The sequence below is a fragment of the Primulina tabacum genome, chromosome 1, assembly GCF_025594145.1.
Source record: "Primulina tabacum isolate GXHZ01 chromosome 1, ASM2559414v2, whole genome shotgun sequence".
Classification (NCBI taxonomy): Eukaryota; Viridiplantae; Streptophyta; class Magnoliopsida; order Lamiales; family Gesneriaceae; genus Primulina; species Primulina tabacum.
Window position 1 is genome coordinate 12,042,171 of NC_134550.1, and position 21,690 is coordinate 12,063,860.

The window sequence follows — 21,690 nt, forward strand, 5'->3', positions numbered from 1 at the left end:
AACTACCGCTCGGGCGCGGCATGTTCTGCCCGCATACTCATTTAACATACCCTGGCGCTCGGGCGGTCATTTTCTACCGCTCGGGCTCCACACATTCTGTACAAATATTTATTTTTTGTACTATATTGGCGTCCGGCCTCTCCACTCGAGCTCTTACAACGTCAATTCATATTCAATATTCATTTTCTCAATTTCATTGTCATAATATACATCAAATATATAATCACATATCAAATTCCTTAATTATCGATAATCACATAAGATGTACGATAATACAATACACGATCCTTACATTTTAAGAGTTTAAAACCTTAAAATCACCTAATAAATAAATTAGGCTTTAAAAATGCTTAGAATCTAAATAAATCATTTAAAATTCTCCAATCCTAACTTAAAATAAAATACCACATTTAAAAATCACCAAAAATCTTCACCGGTCTATCTTCCTCGGTTCCGCATCGAATAATCGTCTGAAACATGAAACTCAAGAAAACATTTTAATGTGAATCAAATAAACATGTAATAATTTAAAATAATGCAAATCGTAAATCATGCATCGTTAAAAATCGTTCTTTTTAAAATTAAATAATTAATTTAACCAATAATTAAAACACATATCCAGGCAATAAATATGTTTTTAATGCATTAAAACAATTTAATAAAATACAAAAAAAATTTAATAACTTGCATGCATGTGATTTACGTAGACCTTCAAATTTTCGAGACGCTACATTTCTCATACCATCGATGAGTTTATCGGGAGCCCGAGAGTCAAAAGAAGAGGCGCATGCGTGCCTCAATTTTCTAAAGTTACGCAGTGCATGTACCATTTTTCAAAATTGTAAGCTATGACCGTCGCCATTTCCAATACATTTTTCGTTTTTTCTAATATGGGTCATACTTCTTACACTTTTAGTTTAGCTTTTTTACACTTTCGTTTGTTCCTGATATTTTTCACTTGCATTTTGGGAGTTGATGAGTCTTCGTACACGAGACAATAAAGTTAAATTTTATATGTCTTGGGATAATTATTCTCGTTTATTTTCCTTTCTATTTTCCCGGTGTCTAAGACATGGAACATGTGAAATTTTGAGAATAAAATTTCATACTTCTAAAGGGAGATCTCACAATGTCATCGGTGGTTCAAGTTTTTACCCTCCAAAAGTACTCAATATTATTATATTATATGTTTAACATAATATAAGATATAGGTCATGCTCGCATGCGAGTATTTATGGAACGAGCAGGTAAATATTGGAGGAAATTTCACGTTGTCTGCATGATGGTAAGTTTTAAGTTTTTAATTAGACAAATATTTTTTTAAAATATAAAATTGTGTTTTTGATAGGAAGATAAATAATGCAGAAGTCATTTAATTCATAAAGTGAAATAAATTGTTGCCTGATTAGATTCCTTCTCTTCTTCGGTTCCAATTTTCTTTGTTCTTTCACATGTTCACATGTTTCGCTACCTTAATTCCACTTTTTTTGCTCGCCGTCCACCGTTGTTCCTTCTCGCCTCGCCCTCTTTGTCATGCCGCATGCCTCAATTTCCTACGAGCGAAATTAAATATAATAATTTTCGTTAACAACTATTTTGTATCCATCCTCATTATTTTGGTTTGACATTTAATTTTATGCTCTCAAAACTAACCGAATTAAACTCCTAAAACACCAAAAATAAAGTACATTGAATGATAAATCTAAAAAAGTTATGGGACTAGTTTTGTGTTGGAATATAGAAAGTACTAAAAAATGTCATCCCCATGATTCAACTAGTTTCATCGAAGTAAATTTACCTCTAAAATAAAATACTGAACACAATGCATAAATATATGTTTCCTTGTGCATGTAGTATTCTTCAAACAATTTTACGGTCGGTCACTAAATCAGACTACATAGCTCTACGACAAGGATTTATTCGTGTAAAATTCTCTAACCATATCGACATTTTCTTGCACGTGGGAAACATAGATTCGTAAAACATATGTTTATTTTTACAAGCAGCCTTATTGCATAAGCTTGAAACTTTTGCTCATAATGTAAAATGATCTTTCAACAGCTTGTAACATGTATTTGCTCAAAATAACCTTCTTCCATATCGGTTCTTCTTCAACAGAAAACCTCCACCACCATTTTCCTAGAAAGGGCCCTATTCCTCGGACAAATTTTTCCAATACCCAAAACCCACTTTCTTTCGGGGAGCAGACTTTATCCCTCACAACCATATGACAATACATCTGCTACACCTCTTGGTACCCTAAAAGAGACATAAGGTACATCGGTAAAACATTCAACATTGCTGAAATCAGAGTTAATCTATCCCCTTGACAAAAAAAATTTCTTCCAACTTGTCAGGATCAAACGCTTACCATTGGGTCAAAAACTATAACTGTTAGCCAATACACAACTTTATTTTCTCATACTTGTGGCAAAGTAGAGTGCAACTACTTGGGTGCTAATGGGTCAGGGCTATTAGGCCCATGAGTCTCAGGAGCTGTGTGTCTATCTACTGGTGTTGTTTCATATCTTTTAGAGATCAGTCTTACCATTTCTCTACCATCGGTCTTGTCCCCAGCGGAGACAATATTACCCGTTAAGATCTGATGTCACTCTTTTACGGCCCACTTAGCCAATCATATCAAGCAGCACAACGTCAACAGCTTGACGCATGAGAACTTCCCAGGAGGTCATCCATATCAGTACTACTCTCACTCATGCACGTTTAACCAAACACAACTCGCTAACTTTTTCGACATCTTTTGCAAAACAGGTTCCCAAATGAAATTTTCATCGGATTTCCACCTAGTGGTACCCCTAAATATCTGATCGGCCAATTCTCCATCCCACGTCCAATCTCTATGACTGACCCTTCCACTTCCCCTTCTACACAATTAAGGCCCAACAAGGTGCTCTTTTCTAGATTGATATTTAGTATTGACATTCGACAAAATGAGTTCAGTATCTCCACCAAAAACCGCACATGGCGATCACTATTAGCAAATAACAAAGTATCATCTGCAGATTAGATGTGTGAAATCTCTATATTATGTCTAACTACTTGCTGTACCCGGATAAGATTCATTGCCTTGGCCTTATCAATCAACCCAACATATCTACTACCTTATAAAATATGAAATAAGAAATCGGATCACCTTGTGTTAACCTTTCTCATCCTTAACCCTCGATCTACCATTGATAAAGAATTAGAATGAAACAGTCACAACACATCCCTTAATTCATTTTCTCCATCTCTCGCCATACTCTTTTTTCAATAGAACAAAATCTAAAAAACTCCAATCCACATCATCATATGCCTGCTCAAAGTCAACTTTAAACACATACATTTTTTTACATCTCCACCCTCCACCACTTCGTTTGATATAAGACAACAATCTAGAATCTGTCTCCTTTCGATAAAATCACATTGAGTCTCTGTGTTGTTTAAAACCTTCTCCAGTCTTACTGACAAGTCTTTAACAATAATCTTATAAAAACTGGTTGTCAAACTGATAGGCCTAATTTAACATATTGTTTCTGCAGGATCAAACATATGTATATCTCAATGATAATACCATTTATAACACCCCTCAAATAATTCTTTAATCCGAAAAAAATCCATAAAATTCAAATTCGAACTCACCATCAATAGGGCACCATTCCAATCCTTCTACGCCCCAACACCCCACATCATATTTACTATATAAATTACTGAATAATTCTCTAGTATAGTAGACTTGATATGCACACCATCTGAGGTTACCGACCCATCATCCAATTCCAATTTATCGATATCTGACCTATTTCTACGATGATTTAGTAAAGAATGAATGAATTTTGGTTTATGATCCCCCTCAACTGCTCCACTTTCACCTTTTGATTATCTATCTGAATCCTATGACACACCAGTTCTTCCAGTGCACATTTGGCTTCTTTTATCTCTCTAACACATATGTCCATCGACCCTCATCTCTTGCTCATCCAACTGTCGAATTTTTTTTCTAACTCCGCGTATCTCAAACCTACATCTCTGAAGACCTCTTTATTCCATTTTATAAGATCACTTTTTACACTTTTTAAGTTTCCCATAAATTTTACCCCTCCCAACCCTGAAGATCTATATCGCTCCACCAAGATGATATTGCTGAATTAAAACTTTTATCATTCAACCACACATTCTCAAATATAAATGGTGTCAAACCCGACTTTGCCTTTGAGATATCTAGAATAATTGGAAAATGATATGAGGTAGTTCTTGATAGAACTGTTCGTCTGTGGAAAAGAAAAAATCCACCCACCTCCCTTAAAATAAGAACATGTCTAATCTTCAATAAATAAAATAATCCCTCAAATTCGACCACGTATACTTAGCATTCAAAAGAGGTGGGTCTTGCAGCTCCAATTCCTTAACCAAATTATCAAAACACTTCATGCTCATAGTTATGGGCGTACTATTCATCTTTTCACTCAACGATCTGATGACAATAAAATCCCCCTAAACACAAATTCTCACCATAGATGACTTTCAGCACTGTCAGTTCATCCCAAAAAGTCTGTCTATCGCTAGGATTACATGGTCTGTAAACTGCTGAAAACCACTATTTTTTGTCACCGTCTTTTTCAATTTGTATTGAAACTAAAAACTTCACTCTAGGGTCCCACATTACCAAGATCCCCCAGATGTACCTAAAACTGGTAATGTTACCCACTTAACAAATACGGATTTCCACAAACTTGCAATAAAAATCATATCCACCAACTATCTTTTAATTTATGGTATGAGTCAGATAAATAATTTTCAAACAAGTCGTTGGTATCTCTCTTTATGTACATGTGCACAATTGTCGTTGCTACCTAATTTGGCAGTGGCATCCATTGGGGTACCAAATGGATTACATCCAAGCATTCTTGTTTATTTTAAGAGGCAGTTGTATACTTCCTTGAGATACTGAAATGCCTTTTTTCAGAATGAGCTACTTTCATGCCAGGAAAATATTTGAGGTTGCTCAAGTCTGATATCAATTTGTCTAGATAAAATCTTTTGAGTTTTATATTTCTTTCGTGTGATCCCCAATTAAAGATGATTTCATCAACACAAACAATAAAAACGGCTTTCTTCCTTGATGAAACTTGCTTGACAAACATAATGTGATTTCCCTGGCACTGATTGTACCCTAACTTCTTAACTGCTTGAGTGAACTTGTCAAACCAAGCTCTAGGTGACTATTTAAGAGCATATAATGATTTCTTAAGTTTGCACACCTTGTTGGTATTGGCAGGAGTGTCAAATCTTTCCACGTACACTTCTTCAAGATTACCATTAAGAAATGCATTTTTTACGTCCAATTGATAGAGTGGTCAATCAAGATTTGAAGCCAATTAGAGTAGTACACGAACTGTATTAAATTTATCCATAGATGAAAAAGTTTCCAGGTAATCAATTCCATAAGATTGTGTAAATTCCTTGGCCACCAAGCGACAAATAAACTTGTTGATACTACCATCTAAGTTGTGTTTGACAGTGAAAATCCACTTGCAACCCATCGGCTTTTTTCCTTTTGGTAGATCAGATATCATCCAAGTGTTGTCATGAGTTAGGTCCGGTCAGGTCGGAGATCCGTATCAGAAAATTGATCTGTGAAACGATCTCACAAGAGTTTTTGTGAGTAGAAATATGATAATATATTTTATAAAATCATATAAACTCTTATGAGATCGTCTCATAAATCAATTTTGTGATACGGATCTCCGATCTAACCCGGCCCATGGAAAATATTTCTTTTTCACTATAGGTATGGACCGGTCGACACATCTCACAAATATAGATCAATGAGATATTCTCACATGATATAGGCATCTTAGTCTTTAAAAATATTATAATAATATATTAAAAAATTTAAGATGACCCAACTTCTATTATAATTTATAAACGATAAAAAAGCTTATTTTGACATTCAATATTCAGACAATTTTTTTTTTAAAAAAACACTAATATAATATACTAAATGGAACAACACTTGTTTAACAATCGACACATTAGATTATATATTTTGTCATATATATCATTACCAATGAGCCATATAAATATAATATATGTATATATATATATATACCCACGATATATATATATATACCCACGTTGAACATTTATAAGAAGAAATTGAAAATATTCCCAAACGCTCTTTTAAACCATAAAAACCCTACCCCAACAAATATCATCAATTCCAACTCCCTGACAATACCCTTGTATTCATTTTCGATTTACCAAAGAGCTGAAAAAACGTGTATTATTTCAGGCGTATGACCAACATTATATATATATATATATATATATATATGTAACGTATCATATTTTTACTATTCAAAAAATTTGCGGAAAAATTAAAATTTTTCTAAATAAATCGCGAACAACCAGAGTTTGATAAAATAAACTGTACGTCACCAAATCTGTTGCAACAAAAGATCTAAAAATTTAAGTTTGACGAAAGTATTTGAACATTTTCATAAAACTAAAACTTGGCGGTCCTCTGATCTAGCCTCCTACTCAGTCCTAAGCCTGCCCCTTGGTCACCACCTCCAGTCTCCTCATAATCATCCTCACCTGCATCGATCAAATCTAGTGAGTCTAAAAACTCAACACGTATACACTGGGAGTAAAGAATAATACGTAATAAAACCACATGCAACTTTAAAATAGAACTACATACTTGAAACTTGAACTTACACTAAACATGAACATACGTACATAACTTAGACGTGCTATAACTGTGAAAACTTTCATAAACATGCTTGCATACTTGTACATACATAAAAATACATGAACTTCATTATTTTGCGTAGAGGCATGTTTCAAAGCAAGTGACCCATAACATAATTCGCCTGATCAGACTAAACCACAGTACTGGGCTGACAGAGACGAATCCTACTGCCACATACATGAGATCCCCGTTCATGCTTTAACGGGCGGATTTGTCCCCGTTCATGATTTAACGCTTTCCAATCCTGATCTAAACCCGTTCATGCTTTAACGGGATGGGTTGGTTCCCGTTCATGATTTAACGCTTTCCAACCCCATACATACATTGGTCACAAGACATTTAGCATATCTCAAAACCTTGAAAATATTTTCTTGCACGTCAACATACTTACTTGGCGTTGAGGGATTCGTTGGATTTCATTTGGGGTCGCTGCTGCACATACTAACATAAATTTAAATACTTAACTTGCATAGTTTAGACGTAGTCACACGTGCTCATCCCTGAATTCAATAAATAACTTAAGACATTCTAGAACACTAGGAGCTTACCTCTTTTAAATTATCGTACTAACCCAAGACATGAAACTCCCAAAACACAATTAGAATTTCCCAAGATATATGAAGTACACGGACCCCGTGCCTGGGTCCGTGTAGGTTCGCAAAAGAAATGCTCGAAAAGAAGTAAGGACACGGATCCCGTGCTAGGGTTCGTCTAGGGGTCCGTGTTGGCTCGCAAATTTGACACTTTCAAGGAAAACGAAGGCACGGACCCCGTGTCAGGGTCCGTGGAAGGGATCGTCTAGACTCGGTTTACTGACACTAAGGAGGAAACAAGGGCACGGACCCCGTGTAAGGGTCCGTCACGGGGTCCGGATACCTGCGCAAGTTGGAAATCCACGAAAATTTAATACATGTATTGCTTAGCATTCTAAACTCGCTCGTACAGGACTATGAACCGACACCTCGAGACTCACCCTACGGTGCTACCACATTGATACAACCTGTGCAAACACTCCGAAATAACGACGCCCATCCTAACACAATACAATCTCACAAACACGGAAATTTGACACCCATTGTTTCTTACGACTTCTAATGAATTCAAGTGTCTATCGACACTAACCGGCATACCAAATACCAACCCAACGTCATACTAATCATACCTAGATGCAGCAACGATCACCCGTCGATTCCTAACGAATCCTGCAACGATAAAACTTCAAGAACACATTAATAAACATATTTTCTGAAAACGCAGTTTGAGCAGTCCCACGAAAAACATCATAACTCACACAAATTTTATCCAAATAATTCGAATTTACTGTCAAATCGAAGGTATCAAAAAGTTCTACAATTTTTGTGTTGAAAGTTTTCTCAAAAACCCGACTGAAAAATCGCAGTATTTAAAAAAGACAGTAAAAACGAGAATTTAGATTTGAAAATGTTTCAAAAGTGATCTAAACATAATTGCTCAAACTTCTACGCATCACACATGTATTTTTACGCATAAATAACAACACAACGCATAATATGACGAGATCGATGCAGAAATAACAGAATATACTGTGCCTTTTGATATTAAAAACTCACTATACGGCGATACCGAAGCGGAGACGGAGTGAGGCTTGATCCGGGACGATGGTGGCTCTATTTTCTTGAAATAAAATCACCAAAAACTGCTGAAATTCTTTGAAGGGAGGGGCGGCTGCTGAGTTCCTCAAGAACCCTAGGTTTTGCTATTTTAAAAGAAATAAAAATCTGAACGTGTGTGTGTGTTTTACGATTTCAGTGTGTGTAACAGTGTGTAAAACGTGTGATTAGTTAATTAGGGAGAGTAAAATTTGCTTAATCAATAATTAGCAAGGTAATTAAAATATTACTCCCCACTAACCTCTAATAAAATTCTCTAATTTAAATAGAATGCACAAGTTCTAAATCTTTAAAAGTTTTCAATTCATAAAATCACTAAATAACTAATTTAGACTTTAAAATGCTTAAACTTTAAATAAACCTTTTAAAATACCCCAAGCCCAACATAAAATAAAATACCACGTTTTAAAATTACCAAAAATCGTCCCCGGTCTCATCTCCTCGATCCCGCATCGAATAATCGCCTGAAACATGAAACTCGAGAAAATATTTTTACGTGCATCACAAAAACGTAATTAATGCAATTTAAATAAATCATGCATCACTAGGATCATTTTAAATTTAAATAAAATATTTAACAATTTAATTAATACAGGGGTTTTACGTGTACTGAATTTGGGCACTACAGTTCCTCCCCCACTTATAAAAATTTCGTCCTCGAATTAAATCTTACAGAACAACTCCGGGTAGCGAATTCTCATATCTGCTTAGGCTTCCCAAGTGGCCTCCTCTACTGATTGATTTAGCCACCGGACTTTGACCAACTTGGTCACTTTGTTCCGAAGTCTTCGCTCCTGTCATTCTAGGATTTGGACGGGTCTTTCCTCATATGACAGGTCTGGAGCAAGCTGCAACGGCTCATAGCTCAGAACATGCTAGGGGTTAGCTAGGTACTTCCTCAGCATCGAGACATGGAACACATTGTGCACCCGACCAGATTCGACGGAAGGGACAACACGATAGGCTAGTGTCCCAACTCTGTCTAGAATTTTAAACGGTCCAATAAACCTCGACTGAGCTTGCCTCTCTTTCCAAATCTCATAACTCCCTTCATGAGTGCTATCTTTATAAAAACGTGATCACCTACGGAAAACTCGAGATCTCTTCTCCTCTTATCTGCATAGCTCTTTTGGCGACTCTGGGCGGTCTTCATTCTGTCTCGAATCTTGACCACCACATCTACAGTATGCTGAACTAACTCCGGACCAAGTCCTGCTCTCTCACCAACCTCATTCCAATGAATTGGTGATCTGCACTTCCTTCCATACAACGCCTCGTAGGGAGCCATACCAATGGATGATTGAAAACTGTTGTTGTAGGTAGACTCCACTAGAGGTAGCTTTGATTCCCAAGTTCCCTGGAAATCGATCATACATGCTCGCAATAAATCTTCAAAAATCTGAATCACTCGCTCAGACTAGCCATCTGTCTGCGGGTGAAAAGCGGTACTGAAAAGCAACTTCGTCCCCATGGCTGCATGTAGGCTCTTCCAAAAGGACGATGTAAATCTCGGGTCCCTGTCGGACACAATAGAAACTGGGATCCCATGCAATCGAACTATCTCCCTGATATAAAGCTCTGCATACTGCGTCATGGAGAAAGTCGTCTTCACTGGCAGGAAATGTGCTGACTTGATGAGTCGGTCCACTATAACCCAAATGACGTTAAATCCTCTGACTGACCTCGGCAAACCAACCACAAAGTCCATTGTAATATTCTCTCATTTCCACTCGGGGATAGGGAGTGGCTTAAGTATTCCTGCTGGCCTCCGATATTCTGCCTTCACCTGCTGACAAGTGAGGCATTCAGACATGAATCTGCGGATGTCTCGCTTCATCCTGGCCACCAATACAAAATCTGCAAGTCCTTGTACATTTTGGTGCCTCTTGGGTGAATGGAATACGGAGATGTATGTGCCTCTGTCATAATATCCTCTCTTGATCGAATCAACGCTAGGCACCCACATTGTGGGGCTCTTAGCTCCTAATCGTTATTACAATGCAATCTGATTAGGGTTAATTAATTACAGCGGAAAACAAATTTAAATTTTCTTTACATTGAGCCCTAAATCATTTTATTTGAATACTAAAAATAGTATTTTATCTCATATCATAAAACTCGCCCACACATAATTAAAACCAATCATATACAAACAACTCATATATTCGGGACATGCCCCGGTATATATATACACTCTGTGTGGGGCCCTTAGCTCCTAATCGTTATAACAACACAATCTGATTAGGGTTAATTAATTACAGCGGAAAACGAGTTTAAATTTTCTTTACAATGAGCCCAAAATATTTCTTCTATAATTTGAATACTAAAAATAGTAGTTCATCTCACATCATAAAACTTGCCCACACATAATCAAATCCAATCATATACAAACAACTCATATCCTCGGGACATGCCCCGGTATATAGATACATATATATATACTGGGAACAAAACATAAAACCTCAGCCCAAACTGTGACTCCCTCCAGAAGTACCCTCTCCGGCCTCCTGATATCCTGGAGTACCTGCCATTGTCCACACACAAAGACAACAACAGCCCCCCCCTTGGGGGTGTGCAAAGCTCCGTATGGAACAACCATCATATATACCACAAGTATCTAAACAATGATATATGGTATGCAATGCATGTATGTCGTGGAGGTATCAGGTCAAATGTCCATCCACTGAGCACATGTCAGAATCAAACGAATCGCTATCAAATCAATGCTCGAGCTGGCACACCGACCTCAATTAGGGATACTCATATGATAGCGTCGACAAAGCGCCATCAAATCCCAAATCTCAATCAATCGTCGGGGCCACAAATGTCTATGTTTTAAGGGTCATGTAATACCAAACATAGCATTGTGTTCACAAACCCCAGAATCCAATCAAATCATATCAGGGTATCCAAGGATCATAGCTCAACGTGCATGTCATGTATCGATTTATGCATCAAACGATGTGTGTTAACAAAACATTTATTTTATACATCGATATTCAAATCACAATGTCATGTATGCCACATAAACTCAACAAATAAGGCATATAGATATGTATTCTCATTCCAATCAATCAAACCAATCCAACATATATCATATAATACAGATACCTGTCGTTTGTTACCCGGTCGCAACACATCTCAATTCTTCGTTCCAGTCGATGTAACTTGAAGATATCAGTATAATAATTTATCTACATCAATAACATACTCATTTCAATCAATAACATCATTAAAAATCGACAATATAAGTCTCAAATATCTTTTGAAACTTTAAAAATTCATATCAAATCGATATCATAACATAATTCAATTCCGACTTCGAATATGAGTTTCTTATCGGTTATTCTACCACATATATGAATCTCGACTTCAAATACATGCTATTTCAGCACTTTCATATTTAGAGCTGCTGAAACTAGAAGAAATTTACCTCAAAAGGAAGCTCTCAACGCGAAGATTCCGAATCTATAATTTGTTTCGCGTTTGGACAACGTTTCGAAGTCGATTCAGACGAAAGAAATTGAATTTTCAACTTTTCTCTCAAAGTTATCGAATAAAAACCGAAGAAGAAAAGAGGAAAAAAGTTACTCTTATCCTCACCGCTATCGCGCTCGGGCGGTAGAATTCTTGCGCCCGAGCGCGAGATATTCTGCACCCGAGTGTCACTTGCACCACGCTCGGGCGGTCAAAAACTACCGCTCGAGCGCGGAAAGTTCTGTCCGAGCACAATTTTGTGCTACACTAGCGCTCGGGCGGTCATTTTCTACCGCCCGAGCGCCATACGTTCTGTCCAAAATTATTGGTCTTATAATGTATTGGCGTCCGGCTTCTCTACTCGAGCTCTTACAACGTCCATTCATATTCAATACTTATTTTCTCACTTTCATTGTCATGATATACATCATATACATAATCACATGACAATTTCATAATTATCGATAATCAACATGGGATTTACGATAATACGATACACGGTCCTTACACACATTTTGCCTCTGTGTCTCACAACACCATCTGACACTGTGTAGAGTACACTGCCCTTGGCTTCATCCTTCAGCCTCCATTTCTGTAACTGCTTATCTGAAGGCTGACCTGTACGAATACGGTCAAGCAAGGAAGATTGGACTGTCAGATTATACAGCCTCGGTGCTCTGCCCTTGCGATAAGCTTCTAAACCAAACCTCTGAATCTCCGACTGAAGAGGTCTCTGCACTGACAACTGTACTACAACTGCGACTTTTCTGCTCAAGGCATCTGCCACAACGTTAGCTTTTCCCGGATGGTAGCTAATTTCGCAGTCGTAGTCTTTCACTAACTCCAACCACCGTCTCTGTCTCATATTCAGTTCTTTCTGTGTGAAGAAATATTTGAGACTCTTGTGATCAGTGAATATCTGACATCTCTCGCCATACAAGTAGTGTCTCCAAATCTTCAACGCAAAGACTGACAGCGGCTAATTCCAGATCGTGAGTCGGATAATTCTTCTCATGCACCTTCAACTAGTCTGGAAGCATAAGCTATTACACGACCATGCTGCATCAACACTGCGCCTAACCCAAGCTTATATGCATCGGTGTATAGCACAAAATCTCCTTGCCCTGTTGGCATGGCTAACACTAGCGCTGAAATAAGAACTTGCTTCAAAGTATCGAAGCTCTTCTGACATTCATCGCTCCAAACGAATTTAGCATTCTTCTTGGTCAGTGAAGTGAGTGGCACTGCATCGAAGAAAACCCCTGAATGAACTTACGGTAGTAACCGGCTAAACCCAGAAAACTACGGATCTCTGAAGCATTCTTCGGTTCAACCCATTCCTTAACGGCTGCCACTTTCGCTGGATCCACCTCAATTCCACTGCTAGACACTATGTGACCCAAAAACGCTACCTTTTCCAACCAGAATTCACACTTACTGAACTTCGCAAATAACTTACGACCCTGCAAGGTCTGCAAAACTGTCTTCAAGTGCTGGCTATGCTCCTCCTGGCTGTTCGAGTAGATAAGAATATCGTCAATGAACACTATGACGAATTTGTCTAAGTAGGGCTGGAAAACTCGGTTCATTAAGTCCATGAAAATTGCTGGAGCGTTCGTCAATCCAAACGGCATCACTAAGAACTCGTAATGCCCATATCTGGTTCTGAAGGCCGTCTTGTGAACATCTTCGTCTTTCACCTTCAGCTGATGATACCCTGATCGAAGATCTATGTTAGAGAACACTGGTAGCTCCATGCAACTGATCGAACAAGTCCTCGATCCTTGATAATGGGTATTTATTCTTGATCGTTACCTTGTTCGGCTCCCGGTAATCGATGCACAATCTCATGCTCCCATCTTTCTTTTTCACAAAGAGCAATGGTGCGCCCCATGGTGAGAAACTGGGGCGGATGAATTCCTTTTCAAGAAGCTCCTGAATCTGCTGTTTGAGTTCTAACATCTCAGCTAGAGCTAATCGGTACGGTGCCTTAGAGATCGGCACTGTGCCTGGCATGAATCAATCGCAAACTCCACCACTCTCTCCGGCGGAAGACCTGTGACGTAATCAGGAAAGACGTCTGGGAAGTCTCTGACTACTGGCACATCTGATAGTGACGGAGTGGGTATGTCAGGTGTTGAAATGATGCTGGCCAAGAAAGCCTGACACCCCTTGAAAATAAGTTTCTGCGCCTGCATGCAAGAGATCATGCGAGGGAAACTCCTCCATCTTGCGGGTTCAAATAGAAACTGCTCCATGCCCAACAGGCTAACCAATACTGATCTCTTCTGAAAATCAATCAGGACTCGGTTCTTCGTCAGTCAGTCCATACCCAAGATAATATCGAATTTCGGCATTGGCAGCACTATCAAGTCTGCATACACTAGGTGGCCCTGCAGCTCGAGATCGATGTCTCTGACCACGCTAGTAGCTGATATATCTTCCCCTGATGGGACTGTTACTGAATAACTCACATCGAGTCCAATGGTCTTGATATCCAAGTGACTAGCGAACGTCTCCGAGATAAATGAATTGGTGGCTCCTGAATCTATCAAGGCCCGAGTAGCTATTCTCTTGATGAACGTTAGCACCACACAACTTATATCACAAAGTTCTAATAGTAGTCTTAGGCAGCAAAAGACACCAAAAATCACATCTAACATCCTAATAATCCCATTTCAAATAAACATGCAAGGCGAAAATTTAATACTGTACGGAATTAAATAAATTACCCGTCAGCAGTGTAGTGTCTGGGTTCGCCTCCTGTGCGTGCATGGCGAACACTCTGCCTTGGGTTGGTTGCTTCCACTGTGGGCACTCCTTCAACATGTGGTCACTGGCTCCACATTTGAAACACTTGCATGACCCATACAAACACTGCCCCAGATGCTGGCGGTTGCATTTCGGGCACACCGGGTACTCTCCCGGCCTCTGAGGAGATTTCTGCTGTTGAATTGGACCCTTGCCCTTTGGCGGTCCCTGATATGGCTTCTTCCCTGGCGGCCCCTGGAACAGGCCTCTTAAACTGAGGTCGTTGTTGCTGTTGCTGTGGAGCCTGAGAGGGCCTCTTGCCCTGCCTGTCGGCCTTGATATCCCTCTGATCCTGCTCTGCCGCCAAAGCCCTGGACACGGCAACTGCATAGGTAGTAGGACCAGCAACTCGAACGTCACGGCGCAATATCGGCCGCAACCCATCCATAAAATGTCTAAACTTGCTCTGGACGTCATTAACTATGAGGGGCACAAAGTGACACCCCCTCTCAAACTTCCTGACGAACTCTGCAACACTACTGTCTCCCTGTCGCAGTGTCATGAATTTCCTGGTTAGGCGAGAGCGTACTTCCTCAGTGAAGTACTTGGAGTAGAACACTTCCTTAAATCCATTCCAAGGCAACACTTGAAAATCGACTGCCACTGACGCACTCTCCCACCATAATCTGGCGTCCCCTATTTGAAGGAAAGTGGCACACCTGACCCGGTCTACGTCTGGCAGCTCCATGAAATCGAAGATTACTTCGATAGACTTAATCCATCCTTCAGCTATCATCGGGTCGGTGGTCCCCGAAAACTCCTTTGGGTTCATTATCCTAAACCTCTAATACACTGCCTTCAATCTTGGCCTCTCCCCTGCGTCTACTGCAGTCTGGTTCCTCGCAAACTGTGCGAACAACTGCGTCATACCTGCAAGCATCCGTGCCTGCATGTCCGGAGGTGGAGGTGGAGGAGTGTCTCTTCTCTCCTCTCGAGGCTCTCTGTCCTCATCACTTGCTTCACAGTCGATCACACGTCTAGGAGGCATATTGTTCCAATAATTGACCCAACACGTAAACCCCACATGCATGAATATGATATAGACAACATAAGATGCACATACTTGAACTTTAAAATATGCACATGCTGAAATCAGAACTTAATGCTTACTACATAACATAAATTTGAAACCTTAAAACTTACAGACTCGAGGTGTGAATTCGTGAGCTTCTTGCGACTGGCAATAGGCGTAACCCTTTACAAGAACACCGCTCTGATACCAACTGTAACATACCATACTTTTACTATTCAAAAAATTTGTGGAAAAAATTAAAAATTTTCTTAAATAAATCGTGAACAACCAGAAGTTTGATAAAATAAACTGTACGTCTCCAAATCTGTTGCAACAAAAGATCTAAAAATTTAAGTTTGACAAAAGCATTTGAACATTTTCATAAAACTAAAACTTGGCGGTCCTCGGGTCTAGCCTCATACTAAGTCCAAGCCTGCCCCTTGGTCACCACCTCCAGTCTCCTCATAATCATCCTCACCTGCATCGATTAAGTCTAGTGAGTCTAAAGACTCAACACATAAACTGGGAGTAACGAATAATACGTAATAAAACCACATGCAACTTTAAAATAGAACATACATACTTGAAACTTGAACTTACACTAAACATGAACATACGTACATAACTTAGACGTGCCATAACGTGAAAACTTTCATAAACATGCTTACATACTTGTACATACATAAACATACATGAACTTCATTATTTTGTGTAGAGGCATGTTTCAAAGCAATGTGACCCATAACATAATTCGCCTGATGAGACTAAACCACAGTACTGGGCTGATAGGGACGAATCTACTGTCACATACATGAGATCTCCGTTCATACTTTAACGGGCGGATTGGTCTCCGTTCATGATTTAACGCTTTCAATCCTGATCTAAACCCGTTCATGCTTTAACGGGGTGGGTTGGTCCCCGTTCATGATTTAACGCTTTCCAACCCCATACATACATTGATCACAAGACATTTAGCATACCTCAAAAACTTGAAAATATTTTCTTGCACGTCAATATACTTACTTGGCGTTGAGGGATTCGTTGGATTTCATTTGGGGTCGCTGCTGCACATACTAACATGAATTTAAATACTTAACTTGCATAGCTTAGACGTAGGCACACGTACTCACCCATTAATTCAATAAATAACTTAAGACATTCTAGAACACTCGGGACTTGACCTCTTTTAATTATCGTACTAACCCAAGACATGAAACTCCCAAAACACAATTAGAATTTCCCAAGATATATGAAGTACACGGACCCCGTGCCTGGGAACGTGTATGGGTCCGTGTAGGTTCGCAAAAGAAATGCTCGAAAAGAAGTAAGGACATGGACCCCGTGCTAGGGTCCGTCTAGGGGTCCGTGTAGGCTCGCAAATTTGACACTTTCAAGGAAAACGAAGGCATGGACTCCGTGTCAGGGTCCGTGGAAGGGTCTGTCTAGACTCGGTTTACTAACACTAAGGAGGAAACAAGGGCACGAACCCCGTGTAAGGGTCCGTCCCGGGGTCCGGATACCTGCGCAAGTTGGAAATCCACGAAAATTTAATACATGTATTGCTTAGTATTCTAAACTCGCTCGTACGGACTATGAACCGACACCTCGAGACTCACCCTACGGTGCTACCACATTGATACAACCTGTGCAAACACCCCGAAACAACGACGCCCATCCTAACACAATACAATCTCACCAACACAGAAATTTGACACCCATCGTTTCTTACGACGTCTAATGAATTCAAGTGCCTATCGACAATAACCGGCATACCAAATACCAACCCAACGTCATATTAATCATACCTAGATGTAGCAACGATCATCCGTCGATTCCATCGAAGCCTGCAACGATAAAACTTCAAGAACACATTAATAAACATATTTTCTGAAAACTCAGTTTGAGCAGTCCCACGAAAAACATCATAACTCACTCAATTTTTATCCAAATATTTGAATTTACTGTCAAATCGAAGGTATCAAAAAGTTCTACAATTTTCATGTTGAAAGTTTTCTCAAAAACGCGACCGAAAAATCGCAGTATTTAAAAAAGACAGTAAAAACGTGAATTTAGATCTGAAAATGTTTCAAAAGTGATCTAAACATAATTGCTCAAACTTCTACGCATCACAAATGTATTTTTACGCATAAATAACAACACAACGCATAATATGACGAGATCGATGCAGAAATAACATAATATAGTGCCTTTTGATATTAAAAACCCACGATACGGCGATACCGAAGCGGAGACGGAGTGAGGCTTGATCCGGAACGATGGTGGCTCGATTTTCTTGAAATAAAATCACCGAAAACTTCTGAAATTCTTTAAAGGGAGGGGCGGCTGCTGAGTTCCTCAAGAACCCTAGGTTTTGCTCTTTTAAAAGAAATAAAAATCTGAACGTGTGTGTGTGTTTTACGATTTCAGTGTGTGTAATAGTGTGTAAAACGTGTGATTAGTTAATTAGGGAGAGTAAAATTTGCTTAATCAATAATTAGCAAGGTAATTAAAATATTACTCCCCACTAACCTCTAATAAAATTCTCTAATTTAAATAGAATGCACAAGTTCTAAATCTTTAAAAGTTTTCAATTCATAAAATCACTAAATAACTAATTTAGACTTTAAAATGCTTAAACTTTAATTAAACCTTTTAAAATGCCTCAAACCCAACTTAAAATAAACTACCACGTTTTAAAATTACCAAACTTCGTCCCCGGTCTCATCTCCTCGATCCCGCATCGAATAATCGCCTGAAACATGAAACCCGAGAAATCATTTTAACGTGCATCACAAAAACGTAATTAATGCAATTTAAATAAATCATGTATCACTAGGATCATTTTAAATTTAAATACAATATTTAACAATTTAATTAATGCAGGGGTTATACGTGTACTGAATTTGGGCATTACAATATATATATATATATGGAAAAAGTTATATATCTGTTCCTCTCAAATATTGAAGATAAACGATTTTTACATTTAAGACGTACCATGTACAATTATGATGGGTTGAAGCTAGTTTCTTTGTTTTAATGCGCCAAATATTGTGAACCAAAAAAATAAAGATTTTCCAGTAGAAGCGAGCCAACGAATAAAACATATCTTTTTGTTATGTCTTGTAATAAATATCTTTTGGGCAAATTCCATTATTTCGACATTGAAAAATAACATCTTCTTTTTCTTTTTTCTTTTTTATCATTGTTGTTTTGACAATAAAATACTTAAAAATCGAAATTGATTCCAGCTACGTTTACCCTTTTTATTTATTTATTTATTTTTTCTGAAGTCTACTTTTATATGTAAATTATGCACTTTTTATTTTTGTAAATATTTTCCGAATTTCATTTTTTTAAATATTTTGGTCTCATAAATGTACACATAGTATGACGAAAAAACAACTAAATTCGCATTTTTTTTAAACTCATAAGTAAGTCTCATGTGAGACAAATATATATTAGACATATCACTCTAATCCATACCTACAGTGAAAACTATTACTTTTGGAAAAATAAATAAAAATTTCATGAGTCGAGTCGGATCGTATATATATCTCACAAAATTAACCCTGTAAAATGATATTTTTTAATATTGATATTACTTTTACATCAAATCAGGTCCAATATCATAATTTATCAAGTTGTGGTTAAGCAACGGGTCTCTAATGAGCTCATACGAGTTTTGGATCAATCAACACTTCTAGCAATATACACACACCAATATTATGTTTCCCAAACTACAAATTCCAATAATTTCTCTAACAACATTGTGGAAAAGAACAACATAACAGAAGATACATATACACCAGACAGCAGCTAGAAGACTAACAAGAGAGAATAAAATATGAAGGGAAATTTTTTTGAAAAGAGAGGAATCCATTCTTTTTTTAGTAACAAATTTTGATTTCATTTGATTTCAAGGGTACTACCATAAAGGAACCCACTCGTACTTGCCTTCCAATGGGACGTCCTTCGCTATATCATAGTTATACCTGAAAACGATACACAATCATTCAATCAAGTCATTGCTCCTCTATAATGAGCCGGGGTGATAGGTCTTAACATGTGCACCATGTAGGGATCGATGATTGTGCGTGGGTGGGGGAGGGGTTTGGCTTACTTTTCGGCGAACCGTTTCTGCTCGTACTTCTCCGCCGCCGCGAAGAACTCTTCTATCTCCGTCCTCGAGGAGGCGCTGATACGTTGAGGACACGCTGCATGCGGCGTTGATTCCAGCGACGAATGCTCGGAATCTCCACGAGTCTCGCTCGTTGGAGTCGACTCATGATCAATTCTACTGATCAGAATCAAAATGACAGAAAAGAAATATGAAAACAGTGGAACTGAAGTGAATGAATAACTGAAGTAATTCGTTTGGAACGGACTTTGTTTGAACTAAGCAAAATTTCGTTAACAAACCATACCTGCAATTGATCGCCATGGAAACTTCTCCATCCGAACTTTCGCACTGCAAATCAACGATATCCTAGAAGCTCAGCTCAAAAAATCAGCTACCATATACATAATCTCGACTCGATAAGCGAACAGAACCTCCAAAACCTCGGAATTCCAGGTTTCTCACCTCTAGATCAGGCGACACGACGACGCTCTCCGTCACTCCACCGCTCGAATCATCATCGTCATCCGCGCAGCAGCCGCAGGCTACAGACGCCGCAGAAGATACGGAATTCTCCAGCAATTCACACTCGGAGCACAGCTTCCTCTTCTTGATGAAATTCAGCAGCATATCTTCCTCCTCCGCCGCTCCGGTGCTCTCCTCGCTTCTCTTCTGCAGGTAGTATTCCGCCATCTCCCCCTAGCTACCTATACATACACGTATCTCTACATATATGCGCGTGTGAGGATATATATATGTGTGTGTGTGTGTGTGATCTTAAAAGGTTAAAAGCTGGCTTTCTTTTTTGCTCTAGCTTCAGTACCAGAAATGAAGGGGGGGTAGGGGTAAAATGGGAGATTCGGGAAAATGATTCTTGTTCGATCCAGATTAACTGGACGGTTTAACGTAGCATGTGGTCCCGAACCCGTTAACGGTGACAGGCACATGTCCTCGCCGTTACCAGACAGATTCGACCTCCATACACATACAAAATAAATGTGTAGTTTTTACCTAAAAAGAGAAGAAGCATAATTTGGATGTTTAATTGTTATGTTTTATTATATACTAGCGACTTGTTACACAGTCTTCCTTTTTTGATTGTCTAATCAAGTCCACGGTCGGAGACTTCGTTCGTCGTATATATTACATTAGAAATCTTAAACAATTTGTGCAGAGTTTATATCACCTAAATTCCAAAAAATTGGCGGCAATGTGACCGTGGAAGTGGCCGAAATTTTCTTTGAGAAAATTTGGGGTATGAGGGAGGAGATGAGGCATAAAATTTTTTTATCGAAAGCTATGTATAAAACTTGTGTTATTTTATATGACCCTCAATGAAATTTTTATAAGTTTGATTCATGATCACATCAAGTATCCCCTCATATTAGGATTCATAATCTAATCTCATTAGGATTCCTATTTTCATTAATTAATAAAAATTCTCATGTTATATATATATCGTACAAAGCCAACTCTTAATAATACATGAGATACACACACATGTCCATGTATAGATATATATAAAAAATTAAATAACTATTATTTAATTTCTTAATTAATTGTTTATTAATCAATTAATTAATCAATTCTAAACCCCTCTAAATATTTTATGTGAATCATATACATATAGTAGTCACAATTACTAACATTATTATTTAATTAGTAGATTCCAAATTTACTAAATAAGTAATTGTGAACTCGTTAGAACCCCGATCGACGACTAGATGGCGCCGATGTACCAATAATACAAATCTTGTTCATATAGTGAAAGTTGAAAATTTCGACGATCAAAATTTTCACCGATCCACTTTTGGCAGCTGCCATTTCGTGAAGTCCTTCACCGAAAGAGGCAATTCTACTCTCT

The 21,690-nt window shown here is 38.4% G+C and overlaps 1 protein-coding gene across 6 annotated transcripts; it reads right to left on the reverse strand.

Annotated features, from left to right (window-relative positions):
- Positions 1 to 19,368: 19,368 nt before the first annotated feature.
- On the reverse strand, positions 19,369 to 20,693 carry LOC142517972 (cyclin-dependent kinase inhibitor 3-like). 6 transcript variants are annotated; one of them, XM_075620543.1, is made up of 4 exons: positions 20,292 to 20,693; positions 20,134 to 20,177; positions 19,830 to 20,006; positions 19,369 to 19,701 (listed from the first exon to the last, which is right to left on the reverse strand). In XM_075620543.1, exons 1-4 carry the CDS (start codon positions 20,517 to 20,519, stop codon positions 19,635 to 19,637), a joined length of 516 nt encoding a protein of 171 aa, XP_075476658.1. In that variant the 5' UTR covers positions 20,520 to 20,693; the 3' UTR covers positions 19,369 to 19,634. The 6 variants fall into 6 exon arrangements, with proteins under 6 accessions (XP_075476658.1, XP_075476667.1, XP_075476652.1 ...); XM_075620552.1 differs by having other exon boundaries at positions 19,830 to 20,003; positions 20,134 to 20,158; positions 20,270 to 20,693; XM_075620537.1 differs by having other exon boundaries at positions 20,134 to 20,158; positions 20,270 to 20,693.
- Positions 20,694 to 21,690: the final 997 nt, after the last annotated feature.

What these genes read in the sequence shown, in the direction of transcription:
- LOC142517972 (XM_075620517.1), bottom strand. Translation starts at nt 20,519, where the DNA reads ATGGCGGAATACTACCTGCAGAAGAGAAGCGAGGAGAGCACCGGAGCG. An exon ending in TCGTGTCGCCTGATCTAGAG is followed by an intron (nt 20,196 to 20,291) that starts GTGAGAAACCTG and finishes CTGAGCTTCTAG; the next exon opens with GATATCGTTGATTTGCAGTG. An exon ending in CAGAAACGGTTCGCCGAAAA is followed by an intron (nt 19,702 to 19,829) that starts GTAAGCCAAACC and finishes TATCGTTTTCAG; the next exon opens with GTATAACTATGATATAGCGA.